The following is a 21,730-nucleotide window of genomic DNA, read 5'->3' on the forward strand; positions in this document are numbered from 1 at the left end:
CTCCGTCGATGTCCTCTTCTGCGCGGGCTGCACCCAAATATTAAAAAAGAAATCTACCACTCACGTTTATGCAAATCCTTCCTAAAGTACTTCTGACCCTCTAATAGCTTTTGCAGCTGCACCTAATCCCGTTGCCCTATGACTCCAGTTGAAATTATCGTACCCAGTAAACGTCACCTTTTTATTAATAATCAGCCAACCAGCGTCAGTGAATGGCGCAGCATTTTTCACATGATCCGCGCTACATAATGTGTCTGTGACTCGACGCGCGTACCATATGCTTTTACGTCCTAAAACATAAAAGGTCATTTTATGTGGTTAACTAACAATGGAGATTTTACAAGGACACCGAGTCCCAGATCTCTCACTTGGGTGGATCCAAATGAGCCTTTCTGGTTTTTATTTTTCATTGGTCTCGGCGTAAAATCTGTCGAAAGTATATCCCCTCAGGGTACTGAAATATTCATGAACGGCATGATCACGATATTGATGACGAAAAAGCCGCTTCAAATGAGATGCAGAAAAATGATCCTAGAATGATGCATCAGTACTATAAAGAAACAGGGATTGAACAAAGTCCATGGATATTACACCATGAATGGCAGACGAAATTTCTGTTTGTTACATGCCAACAGTATGTAATTCACAAATATTACCTGCAAGTTTATCAATAGGTTCATGTATATTCCTTGTAAAGATTTAGTTGCTCCAAAACTCAAACTCTGGCAACTGGGAAAAAGATTACAGAATGAAAAGACAAACGCCTCGTGACAGGATCAAACCTCAAATTTCTAAAATGGTTTTTATCTGATCTGGTGAATGTCTCACCAAGGACCTAGGATCAGGGTATTTATTCTTAGGGTCAACGACTGTCTTGTAGAGGAGCTCATAACCATCTGCTAGTGCCCTTGCAACACGGATGGATGCATCAGAACGCAACCTAGGAAGTTGTAATTGTTCAAATTCTGGGAGCAAACCTTCAGTTCCAGTGACCAGACCAAAAAATGTCCTTAAGCTTTCAGATAGCACCAGAGGTGACATCTCAGGTGCCTGTGCTAAGGGTCCAGGCTCACTGTCAACTTCACTGGTAGAGTTCTGAATGTAAGATATCTTGCTCAACAACCCACATCTCGTTAGAATGGCATCTACTTCCATTTGCACAAGGATACTGACATTCGTGTCAATATCAGAGGTTATTTTATCCACATAATTTGCAGCAACCCCCTGGTCTACTAGTGCTTGCTGAATAGCTGACAAGCAGTTGATGAGGTATATTGTGCTTGACATTTCGGCACCCTGCAAGAGAGATTATGACAACATTCAATACTGAGAACATATGTGACATATGAATGGACAATTTTTAAGAAGGTGACTTTGGTGTAATTACAAAGTACAATTATATGTAAACAACATTTAGCAACTCGGTGTCATAAAAAAAGGTCATTGATGAACCAATAAGTAGCCAGAGCATCTAAGGCCTAAAACACTAAATTTTCAACTTAGCTTTTCAGTGAAGGAAATTGGGGTGAGTTTTCTTACTAATGGGAACATTAAGGATTTCTTTTTCTTACCTGTCTTCACCGATGCTCTTGATATTTCTTTATATTTTGCATATAAATGATGCAAATGACCTTAACCACAATTTACATTAACAAAATTGATTGGTTGGTAACATAGTCCTATCAAGTTTAGAAGGCATTAAACGCTGCAACAAGCATAACTAAAACTCATAATCAGCAAAGCAGAAATATAAAGGAGTCAGAATAGCTCTACCAGATACAAAAATTCAGCAATTTATACCTGAAACAGGATTTGCTGAAACACGATCAAGACAACCTAACAGGATAGTCTATATGCAATCAGAATCTTGGTAACAAAAAATGATGATAATCAAGCATGCAACAGTATATAATTTCATTCTGAACTAAACCAAGCATCCTCATTCAACATCTATTCAATGTAGATGTCTCCCATTAAGAGCCACAGTAGCTTGCATAAGAAATTCTATCATGAGAAGTTTTTTTCTCTCAAGGAGCTAAGGGTAATTATGCAAGCTTCCTTTCATTAGATAGTGTATTGCTGTAAAAGGGTTCGGTGGACATGCTAATATTCTAGATTTTTTTCTTCTTTTTTCCTTTTCTTTGGGATAAAGATAGTGATGAAGATGAGATTCGGTCTTACTATCTAGTATCAAGATTTTTATCATATAAATTAGCTGGAAAAAATAGATTAAAACTGTACAGAAATTGGTAAAAATATCAACAATCCCAACTCACATTACAATTTTGATCTTTCATGCAAATAGTACTTTAAAAAGTAGGCTTTTTGGGTTTTTTTTCAATAAAATATCCAATGCTCTGAAGAACAGGAGTTTCAAGAAAATAGAAGAAAAAGGTTTAAAATATAATAATATGCATCATTAACGTAGGCAAATACGGAAATAGTATCAAAAGAACAGAAAAATCAGACTAAAATATAAACAAATCTAATGGGAGATCCACAAACCAACATGATATAGACAATCTCGTGGGGCTGTATGACAGAATATGCTAATTTAACATCTACAACTTTTTTTCTGCTGATTCTATTTAGACAGTGAAATCGGTTGCTAATGCAATAAAGCCAAAATTTAATTTTTCAATAATTGCTATCGTTGAGTGGACCTGCATGTAGGCATAAGATAAAATTCTCTCAGACTTCTACCAATTCTTTAACTGAAAGTTAGGTTGTGAACAAATTTATCATGAAGTATGCTGTAGTAGCAGTTACCTAAACAGAAATCACAAAACTGATGCTATATGATCTTTTCCTTATTCCTGGTGGCTTCTCAATACGTGGTACTGTATTAATTTCAGATTAGCATATGCAATGGTAGAATTTTTAGTCAAAGTTCATAAGATATCAATAGTATTAAGAAACATCATGACCAAATCAGACCATGGTCAAGCAACAGTTACTATTAGACAAAAATACTAGACCAACTATCTAGAGTGCCAGCATGAAACTAAAATATGTGCAAATTGATGCTTGTCCAATCTATATATACATATTAAGAGCAGATTCAATAAATAATATTCTCATTTTCAGGTTATGGCATAAATTGCTGAAACACCATCAAGAATACCATTGAGACAACATGCATATACCTGAGTCAAGGTGGATGTTTTCTTGCTAAGCATTGCATCAAATGTCAAAGAATCTCTGCTGCTAGACCCCAAATCTGAACTTATTCTACTTCTCTTTGAAAGCACGCCTTTAGATTTCAGGGCCTCAGCTGCTTGTTCACACATCTAGGTGAAGTAACAACATAGATTTAGATCCAAAAGCAACCAAATTTAAATAAAAGAAGCTTTTGTTTGGAACCACAGAGCATAAATTCAAACTTCCAAACTGCATTCTCAGGATTTGTTCACATCTAGAATGGAAGGTAAAAAAGGTTAACAAAGTTTTGAATCTGGTATTATAAATCATGGCAGCCACGCTAATGCAATTTAGTCACGATACAAAGTTCTATTTCTCAGAAATCTATTTAATCTCTTAGCTTGATACTATATTGAAAGATAATAGCATAAGCAAAAAATGCATATACGAAGTCATCAGTAAGAAGAAGCAAATTTTATTGTAGTGATAAAGAGACAACTTAAGTAACAAAGTAAATATTTGGAACCTTTTGTTTTTGCTTGAAGGACAAATTTCATGTTGCCATAATTATCACATATCCTGATTAGCTTGTGAACTACTATTGGTACTTCCAAGCAGCATTTGATAATTTGCAAGAAAGTACAGGAAGTGGAAAAAACAGACTGGTGCACCTGAACAATAGGATCAAGTAAAGCAGTAATCACAGGATCAAAATCTGGCTTTTTGACAGAAGCAGGAACCATCATGCTGTTGTCGGTGTCAATAAGATCAAGCAACAAAGAAACTCCTTCTCGCACTGCTGGCGGTGGAGATAAATCAACCGCAACCAGTGGAGGGTACCTTAAAAGTTTCTCTCCACGACCCTTAAGAATGTTGAAGAAAGTTTGCTGAGCAGCATCCTTGAGTAACCAAAGTGTATTGCAAAGAGCTGTCTCTCTTCCAAGCAAGTCTGAAATCTAGTAGAAGAAAGAACTCAAGAAGGAAATAACCATGAGCGTACTTAGTAACCAAAAACTTACAGTGTGACTGTAGAACTCCAATGTGTTACTCAATTTATAGGAAATAATAAGGCTAGGCTGAGACTGCAAAACTTGCTCAACTCTTATTTTGAATGGTCTACATGCCCCTTCAAATATTCTATCCAGAACAAAGGTAATCTCCGGCTCAAATTTTGTATGATCACTTTCAGAACTTTTGGAAAAGTGACGGACAATAGAATCTGTGTCACTATTAGCATCGGTGTCGAGTAAGACAAGTACAAGTTCTCTTTCAGATGCCAAAGCCTTCCCACAGAAAAAATAACAACATTTTAGAAAAATAGGTATTGCTAAAATCTGTTAGTTCCATTATCAAATGCTAGATAAAATGAGAAACATCCATTGAACTCAAATTAAATGGTCAACATTCATGATCAAAAGAAGCATACACAAAGGTTGCTATAAATTATTGACTGTCCACCAATATCCTTCTTTAATATAGTTGAGATTTAGAAGATTCAAACCTGATGAAGCCATCCTAACATGTCACCAACATAACGTAAAGGATCATGTGCATGCACTTCAATAGGTCTTGGCAGCCCTCCGGGTCCTCCTCGTGTAAGGGCACTTATAAATCGTCTGAACAGTGCATGATGCCTCATATTTGCAATCTAGTGGCAGAGGCATTGTAAACATTTAAATAGAATCCAGAAAAAGAAACAATAAGAAGCCAGAGACAAATTCTCACCTCTTCTGCACAGTACTTGAAAAGAACAGGCCTTTCTTTAAGGCAACAAATAGCCGTCTTTAAAAGATCACTAACTTCAGGATTATCATTATCACCCAATTTCTTACACTCAGCTTGAACCCACCTGTATATGTAATAATAATCAGATAAAGATTATTTTCTGTCAGTAGAGGAACACTTATGCATTTGAATTTCATGTGTATCCCTGTCTAAAATTGATCCTTTTGACATCTTTAATTTGTTTCCTTTTCTAACTAAAATTTCATTACCTATGAAAACAATTATTCAGGAAGCCGAACTGAAAATTTTGCAGCTGAGCATTTTGAAAGTGTATGCACAAGGATGCTCACATGCATTCTTTAATCACAGCATCTATACATATAAAAGACATCATTTCCAGCTCATCCATCCTCAAGTCTTATCAGACTTCGGTACGCATGGTAACCAACCAAAATGGTATTTCTGATTATATTTAAGCATGATTTGGAAGCTCTATATGTTTGGCTAAGAATATAACAGAAGGCATATCACCTGCATAGTCTCTCATAGGCTCCTTCTTGGTAAACAGACATCATATCCATTAGCTCCAATCCAGCACGCTGCATAAAACAGATATTCCATAAGTTCTGAGCCCAATAAAAAGAACAGGATATCAGGATTATATTGTCCTTTAAATCAGAGTAATTCATCACTAGAACCCAAAAAGGAAAAAGCAACATTGATTCTTTCTGTTGGTTGAAATCAATAGTAATAGTATTTTAATTCCCATTGTTGGGTTATTTATAATCTGATTCCTTCTTCAAGAGATTTGGTATTCTTAACCACGTAGGTCAATTTTAATTCTAGTTCCTATGATGGTGATGAAAAATTTTCTTAATGAAAACAAAATATCTTTACTTATGTATTAAAAATCAACTCTAAGTATTCCTTTTAATGTCTTATTATACCTATCACTGTAAGTAGATTTATTGCATGTAACACATAATTTGTTATAACAATATAATAATTAATAGTACTTTGGTAAATATTTTAATATAAAATTTAAAATAATGAAAAATAAATAACCATAGCTTAGTTTAGATATTATCTGATATAGAAAATAGGTTATTGGAATTGAAATAAGTACATCTTTATACACTTATATCTAAGTATATTTGATGATACATGTACTTGTTAACTTACATCAACATGCAACGTTTGCAAAACTATACCGTACCACTTGGTAAGAACAGTACATACCGGTTCGCTAGCAGATCGGTACATGAACCGCCCACTACCAGGCGGTATCAGCCCTTTGGCCCTATATTGAGTTAGAATTAGGCTCGCGTGACGAGGGCAGAGTGTTGAATCTCGGATTTTGATAATGAAATCAATTGATAAATGATCTAATCCATATATTGAGATAAGTGTTGCAGGATTAACTACGATAATGGATAAGGCATAAAGCAGATATTGGGCCAGAGTCAAAGATCGGATGATATGTCGAAGATTCAAACGATGTGCCAGAAGCTCACCGAGAGTTCGTCGGGAGTTCGCCGAGAGCTTGTCGGGAGTTCATCAAAAGCTCGTCGAGAGTTCATCGAGAGATCACTGAGAGTTCGTCCAGAGTTCGCCAAGAGTTCGTCGGGAGTTCGCCAAAAGCATGCCGAAAAGTTCACCGGAAGTTTGTCAAGACTTCGTCGGAAGAACGATTGACATACTGGACAAAGATTACTTAGTTAATGCCTTAATTGTTGTAGTTAGAACCAAGATTGAGTTAGGATTGGGAGGTAATCCCATTAACTCAATTAGGGACCAACTGGGCCCAAAACAGGGCTAAGTTGGGCCGGATAGAAGGCCCACTCGGCTACTTGGAGCCTTGCCAGGCGGTGGCATCGCCTAGGGTGGGCGGTGGAACCGCATGAGGCTCAGCCTCCCAGGTGGTCTGGGCGGTGGTACTGCCAACAGTTAATGCTGTTAGGCGATGGTACCGCTAGAGCCCAGTCTCCAAGGCTCTGTCGGGTGGTAGTACCGCCAGACTGGCGGGTGCTACAGCCCAGTGTCAGAATACCTAGAGGTGGTACTGTTGAATCTCGGATTTTGATGATGAAGTCAATTGTCATTTGTTATCTAATCTATGTGTTGAGATAAGTGTGCAGGATTAACTACGATGAGAGTAAGACAAGCAGCAGGTGTTGCGCCGGAGTCAAGATCATGATCACGTTGGGAGTTCGAGAGTTCGACGGAAGTTCGGACGGTCGTCGGAGGTTCAGCGAGAACAGATCCGAGAAGTCCAGAAGCTTGCCAAGCGAAGCTCGTCGGAACTCGCCAAGTGGATCGTCGCAAAGTCCAGGAGTATGCCGGATGTCCACAGAAGGATCACCGAGGGTTTATCGGATGATCGACGGAAGTTGGCCGGAAACTCGCCGGAAGAAGCGATTGGCGCATCGGAGCAAAGCTGCAGAAGTTGTCTTAGAGTTAATCGTAGTTAGCATGATGATTAAGCATGAAAATGGGAGGTGAACCCATTAGCTTAATCTTGGGGCAATTGGGCCCCTGAAAAGATTCAAATTGGGCCGAATGGAGTGAACCATTCGGACCCTGATTGCACCAGGCGGTGCAACCGCCCCAGCCAGGAGGTGCAACCGCCTGGGCTGTGAGGTTGGGCGGTGCAACCGCCCCAGCCTGGAGGTGCAACCGCCTGGGCTGTGAGGTTGGGCGGTGCAACCGCCCCAGCCTGGAGGTGCAACCGCCAGGGGTGCGAGGCTGGGAGGTGCAACCGCCCCAGCCAAGAGGTAGCACCGCCAGAGCTCAAGTTTCGAGCTCTGCCAGGCGATGCAACCACCGAGCTCAGTCTTCGAGCTCTGGCAGAGAGGTGCATCAGCCTGAGCTCAGTCTCGAGCTCTGCCAGGTGATGCATTCACCAAGCTCAGTCTTCGAGCTCTGGCAGAGAGGTGCATCAGCCTGAGCTCAGTTTCGAGCTCTGCCAGGTGATGCAACCACCGAGCTCAGATTTCGAGCTCTGCCAGGTGATGCAACCACCGAGCTCAGTCTTCGAGCTCTGCCAGGTGATGCAACCATCGAGCTCAGTCTTCGAGCTCTGGCAGAGAGGAGCAATCGCCTGAGCTCAGTCTTCGAGCTCTGCCAGGCGGTGCCACCTCTCCAGTCAAGAGGTGCAACCGCCTGATCCCAGAATTCTGGGATTTGATCGATTTGATCGTTTTGAGCTCGAATTTTGAATTGGGTTGGGGCCTATAAATACCCCACCCATTCAGCACTGAAAAGATACAGACCTACACCGAAATCTTGATCTTTTCTGTGATTCTAAGAGCTCAAAAGTGTTGTAAAGCCTTTAAGTCTCCTCCTTCTGTTCTTCAAGTTTTCAATTGTAAAGTGAGGAGAGAAAGGTCTGTAAAGGTTGTCTCCTAAGCCTGTCAAAATGAGAGAAATTGTAAAAGGGCAGTTTGGCCTTCGCCCATTGAAGGAAGGCACCTAGTTGACGTCGGCAACCTCATCGGTGGAGGAAGCCAAAAGTGGAGTAGGTCAAGGCTGACCGAACCACTCTAAATCTCTGGTTTGCGTTTATTTTCGAGCACTTTATCATTACTGCAAACCTCCCTCATCACTACTGCTCTCTGCGCTTTCACGAACAAGTTCTAAGTGCTGTTCTTCCAAATCTGCATTCAGACGTAAATCGGCTTTCCTCGCTCAATCATCAGATTTCAGTTCACGTTTACGTCTTGATTTCAACTGCATACTGCCTTCTGCGAGTATACAAACGAGTTTCAAAGTTTAGACGTAAATCTGCGTCTAGACGTAAAACTGCGTTTAGACGTAAATCTGCGTTTAGACGTAAAACTGCGTTTAGACGTAAATCTGCGTTTAGACGTAAAACTGCGTTTAGACGTAAATCTGCGTTTAGACGTAAATCTGCGTTTAGACGTAAATCTGAGTTTAGACGCAAAACTGCGCTTAAACGCAAAACTGCGCTTAGACGCAAAACTGCGCTTAAACGCAATCTGCGCTTAGACGCAAACTGCACTTAGATACAAACTGAGAATTTGCTTTTGCATCATAATAGTTTTTGAACGAACGCAGCTTTTGGTTTTTAAATTATTGTAAGATTTCCGCTGCACTAATTCACCCCCCCCCTCTTAGTGCTCTCGATCCTAACAATTGGTATCAGAGCAAGGTTAACTCTCTAAAGGATTAAAACCCAAGAGAGATGGCATACGCCGGAAACCAAGAGGGGCATTCGATTACACGTCCACCCATGTTCAGTGGAACGGACTACACTTACTGGAAGACCCGAATGAGGATCTTTCTGATTTCTATGGATTTTGAACTGTGGAACCTTGTTGAAAACGGATTTTCAAAGTCTTCTCTTCCAATGATCGATTGGAATGAGTTGGAAAAGAAGGCTTTCGCTCTTAATGCAAAGGCTATGAATGCCTTATTTTGCGCACTTGATAAAAACGAGTTTAATCGTGTTTCAACTTGCGAAACTGCTTTTGATATTTGGCACACACTTGAAGTGACCCACGAGGGCACAAGTAGAGTGAAAGAGTCAAAAATCAATCTGTTGCTGCATTCTTTTGAACTTTTCCGAATGAAACCGAGTGAAACCATTGGCGACATGTTTACCCGTTTCACGGATGTCGTCAACGGTCTAAAAGGACTCGGAAAGAGCTTTTCGGATTTTGAGCTTGTTAATAAGATACTAAGATCCCTTCCTAAGAGTTGGGATCCTAAAGTCACCGCTATTCAAGAGGCAAAAGATCTGCGAAATTTCCCTCTTGAAGAACTAATCGGGTCATTAATGACCTACGAAATGACCTGCAAAGCTCATGAAGAGCAAGAAGACATCCTTCCAAAGAACAGGAAGGATATGGCACTTAAAACTTCTGAATGCCACTTGAGAGAAAACTCAAGTGATGAGGATTGTGACGATGACTTGGCACTTTTGACAAGAAAGTTTAAGAAATTCTTCAAAAGAAACAAGTTTAAAAACGATGTGAAAAATAAACTTGAACCCAAGAAGGACCAAGTAATCTGCTACGAATGTAAAAAGCCGGGACACTACAAGAGTGATTGTCCCCAAGTCAAGAAAAGAACAACAAAGAAGAAGGCGCTCCAAGCAACATGGGATGATTCGAGCGCATCTGAGGAAGAAGAGTCCAACACCGAGCAAGTTGCTCATTACGCCTTTATGGCCATCGAAGAGGAGGTAACGGATTTATTAGATGCTGATTTATCTTTCGATGAATTATTAAATGCCTTCCATGATTTATTTGATGAATGCAAAGTTATAAATAGAAAATACAAGTTGCTAAAAAAGGTACATGATAATCTTACTTGTGAGTTTGATAAGTTAAAAGTCGAACATCATGATAGTTTAAATTCATGTATCAAATGTCATGATTTAGAAACTATACAAAAAGAAAACTTGCTACTTAAGGACACCTTGAAGAAATTCGAGGTTGGTAGCAAGTCATTAAACATGATCCTTACAAACAAGGGTCATGCTCCCAAAAGAAGTGGGATTGGATTTGTGAGGAGTCCTCACCGAAATCCAACTACCTTTGTAAAAGGCCCCATCTTACATGTTCAACACCAAACCAAGTGCAACTTTTGTTGCAAATCTGGACACAAGACACATTGTTGTCCATTCAAGAAAATAAGTCCAAACAAATTAATTTGGGTTCCTAAAGGAACCATGATAAACTCTATGCAACATGATAGAAAATGTAGATCTATTTATGAGGCACCCAAAAGCAAATGGGTACCTAAACATCATCCTTTCTTGTAGAAAACTAAACAATCGCAAGCTAGGAGCAAGAAATGGTACCTTGATAGTGGATGCTCAAGGCATATGACCGGAGATCCATCTCAATTCTCTAAGCTCTCTAGCATAGACGAAGGATATGTCACCTTCGGAGACAACAACAAGGGTAAAATCATTGGCAAAGGAACCATAGGTAACAAATCCAACCTCTCTATTGAAGATGTTTTACTAGTTGATGGTTTAAAACATAACCTCTTGAGCATTAGTCAATTATGTGATAAAGGATATATTATAAGATTTGAATCTAATGCCTGCATCATTGAAAAACCACACAAAAATATATCTATGATTGCATTAAAACAAAACAACGTATACACTATTGACATCAATGACTTATGTGATGAAATGTGCTTTGCCGTTATGAATGAGGATGCTTGGCTATGGCATAGAAGATTAGGTCATGCTAGCATGAAACTAATCAATCAAGTATCATCTAGAGAACTTGTAAGAGGAATTCCTCATATCAAGTTCATCAAAGATAATGTATGTGATGCTTGCCAATTAGGTAAGCAAATTAGGGGTAGTTTCAAAGCTAAGAATCAAATAAGCACCTCTAGGCCCTTACAATTGATCCATATGGACTTGTTCGGACCAATCTCTACATCGAGTCTAGGAGGTAGCAAATACGCCTTTGTCATTATTGATGACTACAGCAGATATACATGGACCTACTTCTTAAAACAAAAAAATGAATGCTTTAGACATTTTACCAAGTTTTGTAAACTTGTTCAAAATGAGAAGGAATCTATGATTTCGTCAATTAGAAGTGATCACGGTGGAGAATTTCAAAACCATGACTTCCAAGAATTCTGTGAACTCAACGGATACAACCATAACTTCTCTACTCCAAGAAATCCTCAACAAAATGGGGTAGTAGAAAGAAAAAATCGAAATTTACAAGAAATGGCAAGAACCATGTTGAATGAACATAGCCTACCCAAATATTTTTGGGCCGAAGCTGTAAACACTGCATGCTATATTTTAAATAGAGTCCTAGTAAGACCCTTACTCACCAAAACTCCTTATGAGTTATGGAATAACAAAAAACCCAATGTCTCATATTTTAAAGTCTTTGGGTGTAAGTGTTTTATCTTGAATGAAAAGGATAACTTAGGAAAATTCGATGCTAAATCTGATGAAGGAATCTTTCTTGGTTATTCTTCGGTTTCTAAAGCTTTTCGCATCTTCAATAAAAGAACCTTAATTATTGAAGAATCCATCCATGTTGTTTTCAATGAGATTTCAGAAATTAAGAAAAATGATCTTGATGATGATGTTAATTTTGATTCCTTGAATTTAAACGAAACCCCGTCTCCAACTAGCAACTTGGTTGCATCCACTTCCAAAACATCCTTACCCAAGGATTGGAAGTATATAGATGCTCATCCTAAGGAGCTAATCCTAGGAGACACATCAAAGGGGGTTCAAACACGATCTTCTTTTAAAAACTTTTGTGCCAACGCCGCTTTTCTCTCCCAAATTGAACCCAAATGTGTTGATGAAGCCATGAAAGATGATTCATGGATTATCGCAATGCAAGATGAATTAAATCAATTTGAGAGAAATGAGGTGTGGACGCTTGTTCCTAGGCCAAATGACCATTTAGTAATTGGTACTAAATGGGTCTTTAGAAACAAGCAAGATGAAAATGGTATCGTGGTTAGAAACAAGGCTAGATTAGTGGCCAAAGGTTTCAACCAAGAAGAAGGTATCGATTACGAAGAAACCTTCGCACCTGTGGCTCGATTGGAAGCCATAAGGATGCTCCTTGCCTACGCTAGTTGCAATAATTTTAAATTATTTCAAATGGATGTTAAAAGCGCTTTTCTAAATGGTTTCATTTCCGAAGAAGTTTATGTTGAACAACCTCCTGGATTTGAAAATAATGGCTACCCTAATCATGTGTTTAGATTAACTAAAGCTCTCTATGGTTTAAAACAAGCCCCAAGGGCTTGGTATGAGAGACTTAGCTCTTTTCTCATTGAAAATAATTTCATAAAAGGCAAGGTTGATACTACATTGTTTATCAAGAATTTTGAAAATGATTTTCTCATTGTTCAGATTTATGTTGATGATATTATCTTTGGTTCTACAAATGAATCTCTTTGTGAATCCTTTGCGAAAACTATGAGTCATGAATTCGAAATGAGTCTAATGGGAGAGTTAACATTCTTCTTAGGCCTACAAATCAAACAACTAAGCAATGACATCTTTATTAGTCAAACCAAATATGCTGTGAGTTTGCTAAAGAAGTTCAAAATGAATAATTCAAAAGCCATTGACACTCCTATGAGCACCTCCACTAAGTTAGAAATTGATGAGAATGGAGAAAGCTTCGATCAAAAAACCTATAGGGGTATGATAGGAAGTTTACTTTACCTCACTGCCACCAGACCAGACATCATGTTCAGTGTAGGACTTTGTGCTAGATTTCAATCAGACCCTAAGATATCTCATCTCAAAGCAGTCAAAAGAATACTCAGATATCTTAATGGAACTACCAATCTAGGATTATGGTACCCAAAATCAGAAAATTTTGAATTAACAGCCTATGCTGATGCGGACTTCGCTGGCTGTAAACTAGACAGAAAAAGCACATCAGGATCATGTCAATTTTTAGGACATGCCCTTGTATCCTGGTCATCTAAGAAACAAAACTCGGTTGCCCTATCAACAACCGAAGCTGAATACATTGCAGCAAGTGCATGCTGTGCACAAGTTGTATGGATGAAAAACACTTTAGAAGATTACAAAGTGAATCTTAAAGATATTCCCATTAAATGTGATAACACGAGTGCAATATGCTTAACTAAAAATCCTATACAACACTCAAGAACAAAACACATTGATATTAGACATCACTTTATACGAGATCATGTCACTAATCATGATGTAACCATAGAGTTTATTGATACCAAACATCAACTAGCTGATATCTTCACAAAACCCCTATGTGAAGAACAATTTGATTACATAAGAAGAGAATTAGGAATGTTGATGTGTCCGAATACTTAAACTAGTTAAAATTATTTTTCGGATGTTATTACTATTACATGCCTTGACAACGCCTGATCAAATAACATGTTGCAAATTATGTGACAAATATTTTTAACCAAATGCATGTAAGAAGTTCATTTTTCGGGTTGTATGCTAAAAATGGAATGTTCCCGTACACTCTTATGAAAACTCTTTGGAAAATGACTTTCCTCCGTCAAGCAAAAACAATAAAGAGATATATGTGTCATGACTTCCTTTATATGCTTGATAATGCTATTATGCTTTTTGTTGATGACAAAGGGGGAGAAACATATGAATTGATAAAACACTATGTCATAGCTGAACTGCCATAATCATATCTATGTCATAGTTGCAAATACTTGAGTGATGCTATAAACAATGTTATGCCATCCTTGCATCACCAAGAGATATGTGAACATGTGCTATAGTTTGCATCATATCTATATCATAGTTGCAAATACTTGAGTGATGCTATAAACAATGTTATGCCATCCTTGCATCACCAAGAGATATGTGAACATGTGCTATAGTTTGCATCATATCTTGATTTGATATTGTGAAGAAAATGCAAACTTGCTAGAAAATCTCAAATGTGTGCATCATGTAAAAAGTCCTTCGTAGCTTTATATGATTACATGATGAATGGTTACAAACACTATCATACAAACTTGATGATGTATGTCATGCCTTGACATCATTCTTGAAGAGATACATCATGATGGGCATCATGATGGGAGCATTGATAAGTTTAACTGATCTAACTTATCAATACGTCACTTGAATTCTTAGGTCTTGAATTCAAGGTTGACTTATCTCAACTATGGCATATAGATAGAGGGAGTTAAGGACAACTCCTTTATCAATTGATTGTCATCATCAAAAAGGGGGAGATTGTTGAATCTCGGATTTTGATGATGAAGTCAATTGTCATTTGTTATCTAATCTATGTGTTGAGATAAGTGTGCAGGATTAACTACGATGAGAGTAAGACAAGCAGCAGGTGTTGCGCCGGAGTCAAGATCATGATCACGTTGGGAGTTCGAGAGTTCGACGGAAGTTCGGACGGTCGTCGGAGGTTCAGCGAGAACAGATCCGAGAAGTCCAGAAGCTTGCCAAGCGAAGCTCGTCGGAACTCGCCAAGTGGATCGTCGCAAAGTCCAGGAGTATGCCGGATGTCCGCAGAAGGATCACCGAGGGTTTATCGGATGATCGACGGAAGTTGGCCGGAAACTCGCCGGAAGAAGCGATTGGCGCATCGGAGCAAAGCTGCAGAAGTTGTCTTAGAGTTAATCGTAGTTAGCATGATGATTAAGCATGAAAATGGGAGGTGAACCCATTAGCTTAATCTTGGGGCAATTGGGCCCCTGAAAAGATTCAAATTGGGCCGAATGGAGTGAACCATTCGGACCCTGATTGCACCAGGCGGTGCAACCGCCCCAGCCAGGAGGTGCAACCGCCTGGGCTGTGAGGTTGGGCGGTGCAACCGCCCCAGCCTGGAGGTGCAACCGCCAGGGCTGTGAGGTTGGGCGGTGCAACCGCCCCAGCCAGGAGGTGCAACCGCCAGGGGTGCGAGGCTGGGAGGTGCAACCGCCCCAGCCAAGAGGTAGCACCGCCAGAGCTCAAGTTTCGAGCTCTGCCAGGCGATGCAACCACCGAGCTCAGTCTTCGAGCTCTGGCAGAGAGGTGCATCAGCCTGAGCTCAGTCTCGAGCTCTGCCAGGTGATGCATTCACCAAGCTCAGTCTTCGAGCTCTGGCAGAGAGGTGCATCAGCCTGAGCTCAGTTTCGAGCTCTGCCAGGTGATGCAACCACCGAGCTCAGATTTCGAGCTCTGCCAGGTGATGCAACCACCGAGCTCAGTCTTCGAGCTCTGCCAGGTGATGCAACCATCGAGCTCAGTCTTCGAGCTCTGGCAGAGAGGAGCAATCGCCTGAGCTCAGTCTTCGAGCTCTGCCAGGCGGTGCCACCTCTCCAGTCAAGAGGTGCAACCGCCTGATCCCAGAATTCTGGGATTTGATCGATTTGATCGTTTTGAGCTCGAATTTTGAATTGGGTTGGGGCCTATAAATACCCCACCCATTCAGCACTGAAAAGATACAGACCTACACCGAAATCTTGATCTTTTCTGTGATTCTAAGAGCTTAAAAGTGTTGTAAAGCCTTTAAGTCTCCTCCTTCTGTTCTTCAAGTTTTCAATTGTAAAGTGAGGAGAGAAAGGTCTGTAAAGGTTGTCTCCTAAGCCTGTCAAAATGAGAGAAATTGTAAAAGGGCAGTTTGGCCTTCGCCCATTGAAGGAAGGCACCTAGTTGACGTCGGCAACCTCATCGGTGGAGGAAGCCAAAAGTGGAGTAGGTCAAGGCTGACCGAACCACTCTAAATCTCTGGTTTGCGTTTATTTTCGAGCACTTTATCATTACTGCAAACCTCCCTCATCACTACTGCTCTCTGCGCTTTCACGAACAAGTTCTAAGTGCTGTTCTTCCAAATCTGCATTCAGACGTAAATCGGCTTTCCTCGCTCAATCATCAGATTTCAGTTCACGTTTACGTCTTGATTTCAACTGCATACTGCCTTCTGCGAGTATACAAACGAGTTTCAAAGTTTAGACGTAAATCTGCGTCTAGACGTAAAACTGCGTTTAGACGTAAATCTGCGTTTAGACGTAAAACTGCGTTTAGACGTAAAACTGCGTTTAGACGTAAATCTGCGTTTAGACGTAAAACTGCGTTTAGACGTAAATCTGCGTTTAGACGTAAATCTGAGTTTAGACGCAAAACTGCGCTTAAACGCAAAACTGCGCTTAGACGCAAAACTGCGCTTAAACGCAATCTGCGCTTAGACGCAAACTGCACTTAGATACAAACTGAGAATTTGCTTTTGCATCATAATAGTTTTTGAACGAACGCAGCTTTTGGTTTTTAAATTATTGTAAGATTTCCGCTGCACTAATTCACCCCCCCCCCTCTTAGTGCTCTCGATCCTAACAATTGGTATCAGAGCAAGGTTAACTCTCTAAAGGATTAAAACCCAAGAGAGATGGCATACGCCGGAAACCAAGAGGGGCATTCGATTACACGTCCACCCATGTTCAGTGGAACGGACTACACTTACTGGAAGACCCGAATGAGGATCTTTCTGATTTCTATGGATTTTGAACTGTGGAACCTTGTTGAAAACGGATTTTCAAAGTCTTCTCTTCCAATGATCGATTGGAATGAGTTGGAAAAGAAGGCTTTCGCTCTTAATGCAAAGGCTATGAATGCCTTATTTTGCGCACTTGATAAAAACGAGTTTAATCGTGTTTCAACTTGCGAAACTGCTTTTGATATTTGGCACACACTTGAAGTGACCCACGAGGGCACAAGTAGAGTGAAAGAGTCAAAAATCAATCTGTTGCTGCATTCTTTTGAACTTTTCCGAATGAAACCGAGTGAAACCATTGGCGACATGTTTACCCGTTTCACGGATGTCGTCAACGGTCTAAAAGGACTCGGAAAGAGCTTTTCGGATTTTGAGCTTGTTAATAAGATACTAAGATCCCTTCCTAAGAGTTGGGATCCTAAAGTCACCGCTATTCAAGAGGCAAAAGATCTGCGAAATTTCCCTCTTGAAGAACTAATCGGGTCATTAATGACCTACGAAATGACCTGCAAAGCTCATGAAGAGCAAGAAGACATCCTTCCAAAGAACAGGAAGGATATGGCACTTAAAACTTCTGAATGCCACTTGAGAGAAAACTCAAGTGATGAGGATTGTGACGATGACTTGGCACTTTTGACAAGAAAGTTTAAGAAATTCTTCAAAAGAAACAAGTTTAAAAACGATGTGAAAAATAAACTTGAACCCAAGAAGGACCAAGTAATCTGCTACGAATGTAAAAAGCCGGGACACTACAAGAGTGATTGTCCCCAAGTCAAGAAAAGAACAACAAAGAAGAAGGCGCTCCAAGCAACATGGGATGATTCGAGCGCATCTGAGGAAGAAGAGTCCAACACCGAGCAAGTTGCTCATTACGCCTTTATGGCCATCGAAGAGGAGGTAACGGATTTATTAGATGCTGATTTATCTTTCGATGAATTATTAAATGCCTTCCATGATTTATTTGATGAATGCAAAGTTATAAATAGAAAATACAAGTTGCTAAAAAAGGTACATGATAATCTTACTTGTGAGTTTGATAAGTTAAAAGTCGAACATCATGATAGTTTAAATTCATGTATCAAATGTCATGATTTAGAAACTATACAAAAAGAAAACTTGCTACTTAAGGACACCTTGAAGAAATTCGAGGTTGGTAGCAAGTCATTAAACATGATCCTTACAAACAAGGGTCATGCTCCCAAAAGAAGTGGGATTGGATTTGTGAGGAGTCCTCACCGAAATCCAACTACCTTTGTAAAAGGCCCCATCTTACATGTTCAACACCAAACCAAGTGCAACTTTTGTTGCAAATCTGGACACAAGACACATTGTTGTCCATTCAAGAAAATAAGTCCAAACAAATTAATTTGGGTTCCTAAAGGAACCATGATAAACTCTATGCAACATGATAGAAAATGTAGATCTATTTATGAGGCACCCAAAAGCAAATGGGTACCTAAACATCATCCTTTCTTGTAGAAAACTAAACAATCGCAAGCTAGGAGCAAGAAATGGTACCTTGATAGTGGATGCTCAAGGCATATGACCGGAGATCCATCTCAATTCTCTAAGCTCTCTAGCATAGACGAAGGATATGTCACCTTCGGAGACAACAACAAGGGTAAAATCATTGGCAAAGGAACCATAGGTAACAAATCCAACCTCTCTATTGAAGATGTTTTACTAGTTGATGGTTTAAAACATAACCTCTTGAGCATTAGTCAATTATGTGATAAAGGATATATTATAAGATTTGAATCTAATGCCTGCATCATTGAAAAACCACACAAAAATATATCTATGATTGCATTAAAACAAAACAACGTATACACTATTGACATCAATGACTTATGTGATGAAATGTGCTTTGCCGTTATGAATGAGGATGCTTGGCTATGGCATAGAAGATTAGGTCATGCTAGCATGAAACTAATCAATCAAGTATCATCTAGAGAACTTGTAAGAGGAATTCCTCATATCAAGTTCATCAAAGATAATGTATGTGATGCTTGCCAATTAGGTAAGCAAATTAGGGGTAGTTTCAAAGCTAAGAATCAAATAAGCACCTCTAGGCCCTTACAATTGATCCATATGGACTTGTTCGGACCAATCTCTACATCGAGTCTAGGAGGTAGCAAATACGCCTTTGTCATTATTGATGACTACAGCAGATATACATGGACCTACTTCTTAAAACAAAAAAATGAATGCTTTAGACATTTTACCAAGTTTTGTAAACTTGTTCAAAATGAGAAGGAATCTATGATTTCGTCAATTAGAAGTGATCACGGTGGAGAATTTCAAAACCATGACTTCCAAGAATTCTGTGAACTCAACGGATACAACCATAACTTCTCTACTCCAAGAAATCCTCAACAAAATGGGGTAGTAGAAAGAAAAAATCGAAATTTACAAGAAATGGCAAGAACCATGTTGAATGAACATAGCCTACCCAAATATTTTTGGGCCGAAGCTGTAAACACTGCATGCTATATTTTAAATAGAGTCCTAGTAAGACCCTTACTCACCAAAACTCCTTATGAGTTATGGAATAACAAAAAACCCAATGTCTCATATTTTAAAGTCTTTGGGTGTAAGTGTTTTATCTTGAATGAAAAGGATAACTTAGGAAAATTCGATGCTAAATCTGATGAAGGAATCTTTCTTGGTTATTCTTCGGTTTCTAAAGCTTTTCGCATCTTCAATAAAAGAACCTTAATTATTGAAGAATCCATCCATGTTGTTTTCAATGAGATTTCAGAAATTAAGAAAAATGATCTTGATGATGATGTTAATTTTGATTCCTTGAATTTAAACGAAACCCCGTCTCCAACTAGCAACTTGGTTGCATCCACTTCCAAAACATCCTTACCCAAGGATTGGAAGTATATAGATGCTCATCCTAAGGAGCTAATCCTAGGAGACACATCAAAGGGGGTTCAAACACGATCTTCTTTTAAAAACTTTTGTGCCAACGCCGCTTTTCTCTCCCAAATTGAACCCAAATGTGTTGATGAAGCCATGAAAGATGATTCATGGATTATCGCAATGCAAGATGAATTAAATCAATTTGAGAGAAATGAGGTGTGGACGCTTGTTCCTAGGCCAAATGACCATTTAGTAATTGGTACTAAATGGGTCTTTAGAAACAAGCAAGATGAAAATGGTATCGTGGTTAGAAACAAGGCTAGATTAGTGGCCAAAGGTTTCAACCAAGAAGAAGGTATCGATTACGAAGAAACCTTCGCACCTGTGGCTCGATTGGAAGCCATAAGGATGCTCCTTGCCTACGCTAGTTGCAATAATTTTAAGTTATTTCAAATGGATGTTAAAAGCGCTTTTCTAAATGGTTTCATTTCTGAAGAAGTTTATGTTGAACAACCTCCTGGATTTGAAAATAATGGCTACCCTAATCATGTGTTTAGATTAACTAAAGCTCTCTATGGTTTAAAACAAGCCCCAAGGGCTTGGTATGAGAGACTTAGCTCTTTTCTCATTGAAAATAATTTCATAAAAGGCAAGGTTGATACTACATTGTTTATCAAGAATTTTGAAAATGATTTTCTCATTGTTCAGATTTATGTTGATGATATTATCTTTGGTTCTACAAATGAATCTCTTTGTGAATCCTTTGCGAAAACTATGAGTCATGAATTCGAAATGAGTCTAATGGGAGAGTTAACATTCTTCTTAGGCCTACAAATCAAACAACTAAGCAATGGCATCTTTATTAGTCAAACCAAATATGCTGTGAGTTTGCTAAAGAAGTTCAAAATGAATAATTCAAAAGCCATTGACACTCCTATGAGCACCTCCACTAAGTTAGAAATTGATGAGAATGGAGAAAGCTTCGATCAAAAAACCTATAGGGGTATGATAGGAAGTTTACTTTACCTCACTGCCACCAGACCAGACATCATGTTCAGTGTAGGACTTTGTGCTAGATTTCAATCAGACCCTAAGATATCTCATCTCAAAGCAGTCAAAAGAATACTCAGATATCTTAATGGAACTACCAATCTAGGATTATGGTACCCAAAATCAGAAAATTTTGAATTAACAGCCTATGCTGATGCGGACTTCGCTGGCTGTAAACTAGACAGAAAAAGCACATCAGGATCATGTCAATTTTTAGGACATGCCCTTGTATCCTGGTCATCTAAGAAACAAAACTCGGTTGCCCTATCAACAACCGAAGCTGAATACATTGCAGCAAGTGCATGCTGTGCACAAGTTGTATGGATGAAAAACACTTTAGAAGATTACAAAGTGAATCTTAAAGATATTCCCATTAAATGTGATAACACGAGTGCAATATGCTTAACTAAAAATCCTATACAACACTCAAGAACAAAACACATTGATATTAGACATCACTTTATACGAGATCATGTCACTAATCATGATGTAACCATAGAGTTTATTGATACCAAACATCAACTAGCTGATATCTTCACAAAACCCCTATGTGAAGAACAATTTGATTACATAAGAAGAGAATTAGGAATGTTGATGTGTCCGAATACTTAAACTAGTTAAAATTATTTTTCGGATGTTATTACTATTACATGCCTTGACAACGCCTGATCAAATAACATGTTGCAAATTATGTGACAAATATTTTTAACCAAATGCATGTAAGAAGTTCATTTTTCGGGTTGTATGCTAAAAATGGAATGTTCCCGTACACTCTTATGAAAACTCTTTGGAAAATGACTTTCCTCCGTCAAGCAAAAACAATAAAGAGATATATGTGTCATGACTTCCTTTATATGCTTGATAATGCTATTATGCTTTTTGTTGATGACAAAGGGGGAGAAACATATGAATTGATAAAACACTATGTCATAGCTGAACTGCCATAATCATATCTATGTCATAGT

At 39.0% G+C, this 21,730-nt stretch overlaps 1 protein-coding gene across 1 annotated transcript in view; it reads right to left on the minus strand.

Moving 5' to 3' along the window:
• Positions 1–567: 567 nt before the first annotated feature.
• The window catches only part of LOC103994560 (conserved oligomeric Golgi complex subunit 6), a 37,850-nt gene continuing 16,687 nt past the window's right edge, over positions 568–21,730 (minus strand). Inside the window, exons 5-11 of the mRNA XM_009414923.3 lie at positions 5,398–5,465; positions 4,867–4,990; positions 4,643–4,789; positions 4,161–4,424; positions 3,813–4,097; positions 3,147–3,290; positions 568–1,296 (exon numbers count right to left, since the gene is read on the minus strand). Of these exons, the coding sequence (XP_009413198.2) occupies positions 784–1,296; positions 3,147–3,290; positions 3,813–4,097; positions 4,161–4,424; positions 4,643–4,789; positions 4,867–4,990; positions 5,398–5,465 (1,545 nt within the window). The 3' untranslated portion in view covers positions 568–783. The remainder of the gene's footprint in view (positions 1,297–3,146; positions 3,291–3,812; positions 4,098–4,160; positions 4,425–4,642; positions 4,790–4,866; positions 4,991–5,397; positions 5,466–21,730) is intronic.

Source organism: Musa acuminata, chromosome BXJ2-8, assembly GCF_036884655.1.
Source record: "Musa acuminata AAA Group cultivar baxijiao chromosome BXJ2-8, Cavendish_Baxijiao_AAA, whole genome shotgun sequence".
Taxonomy (NCBI): Eukaryota; Viridiplantae; Streptophyta; class Magnoliopsida; order Zingiberales; family Musaceae; genus Musa; species Musa acuminata.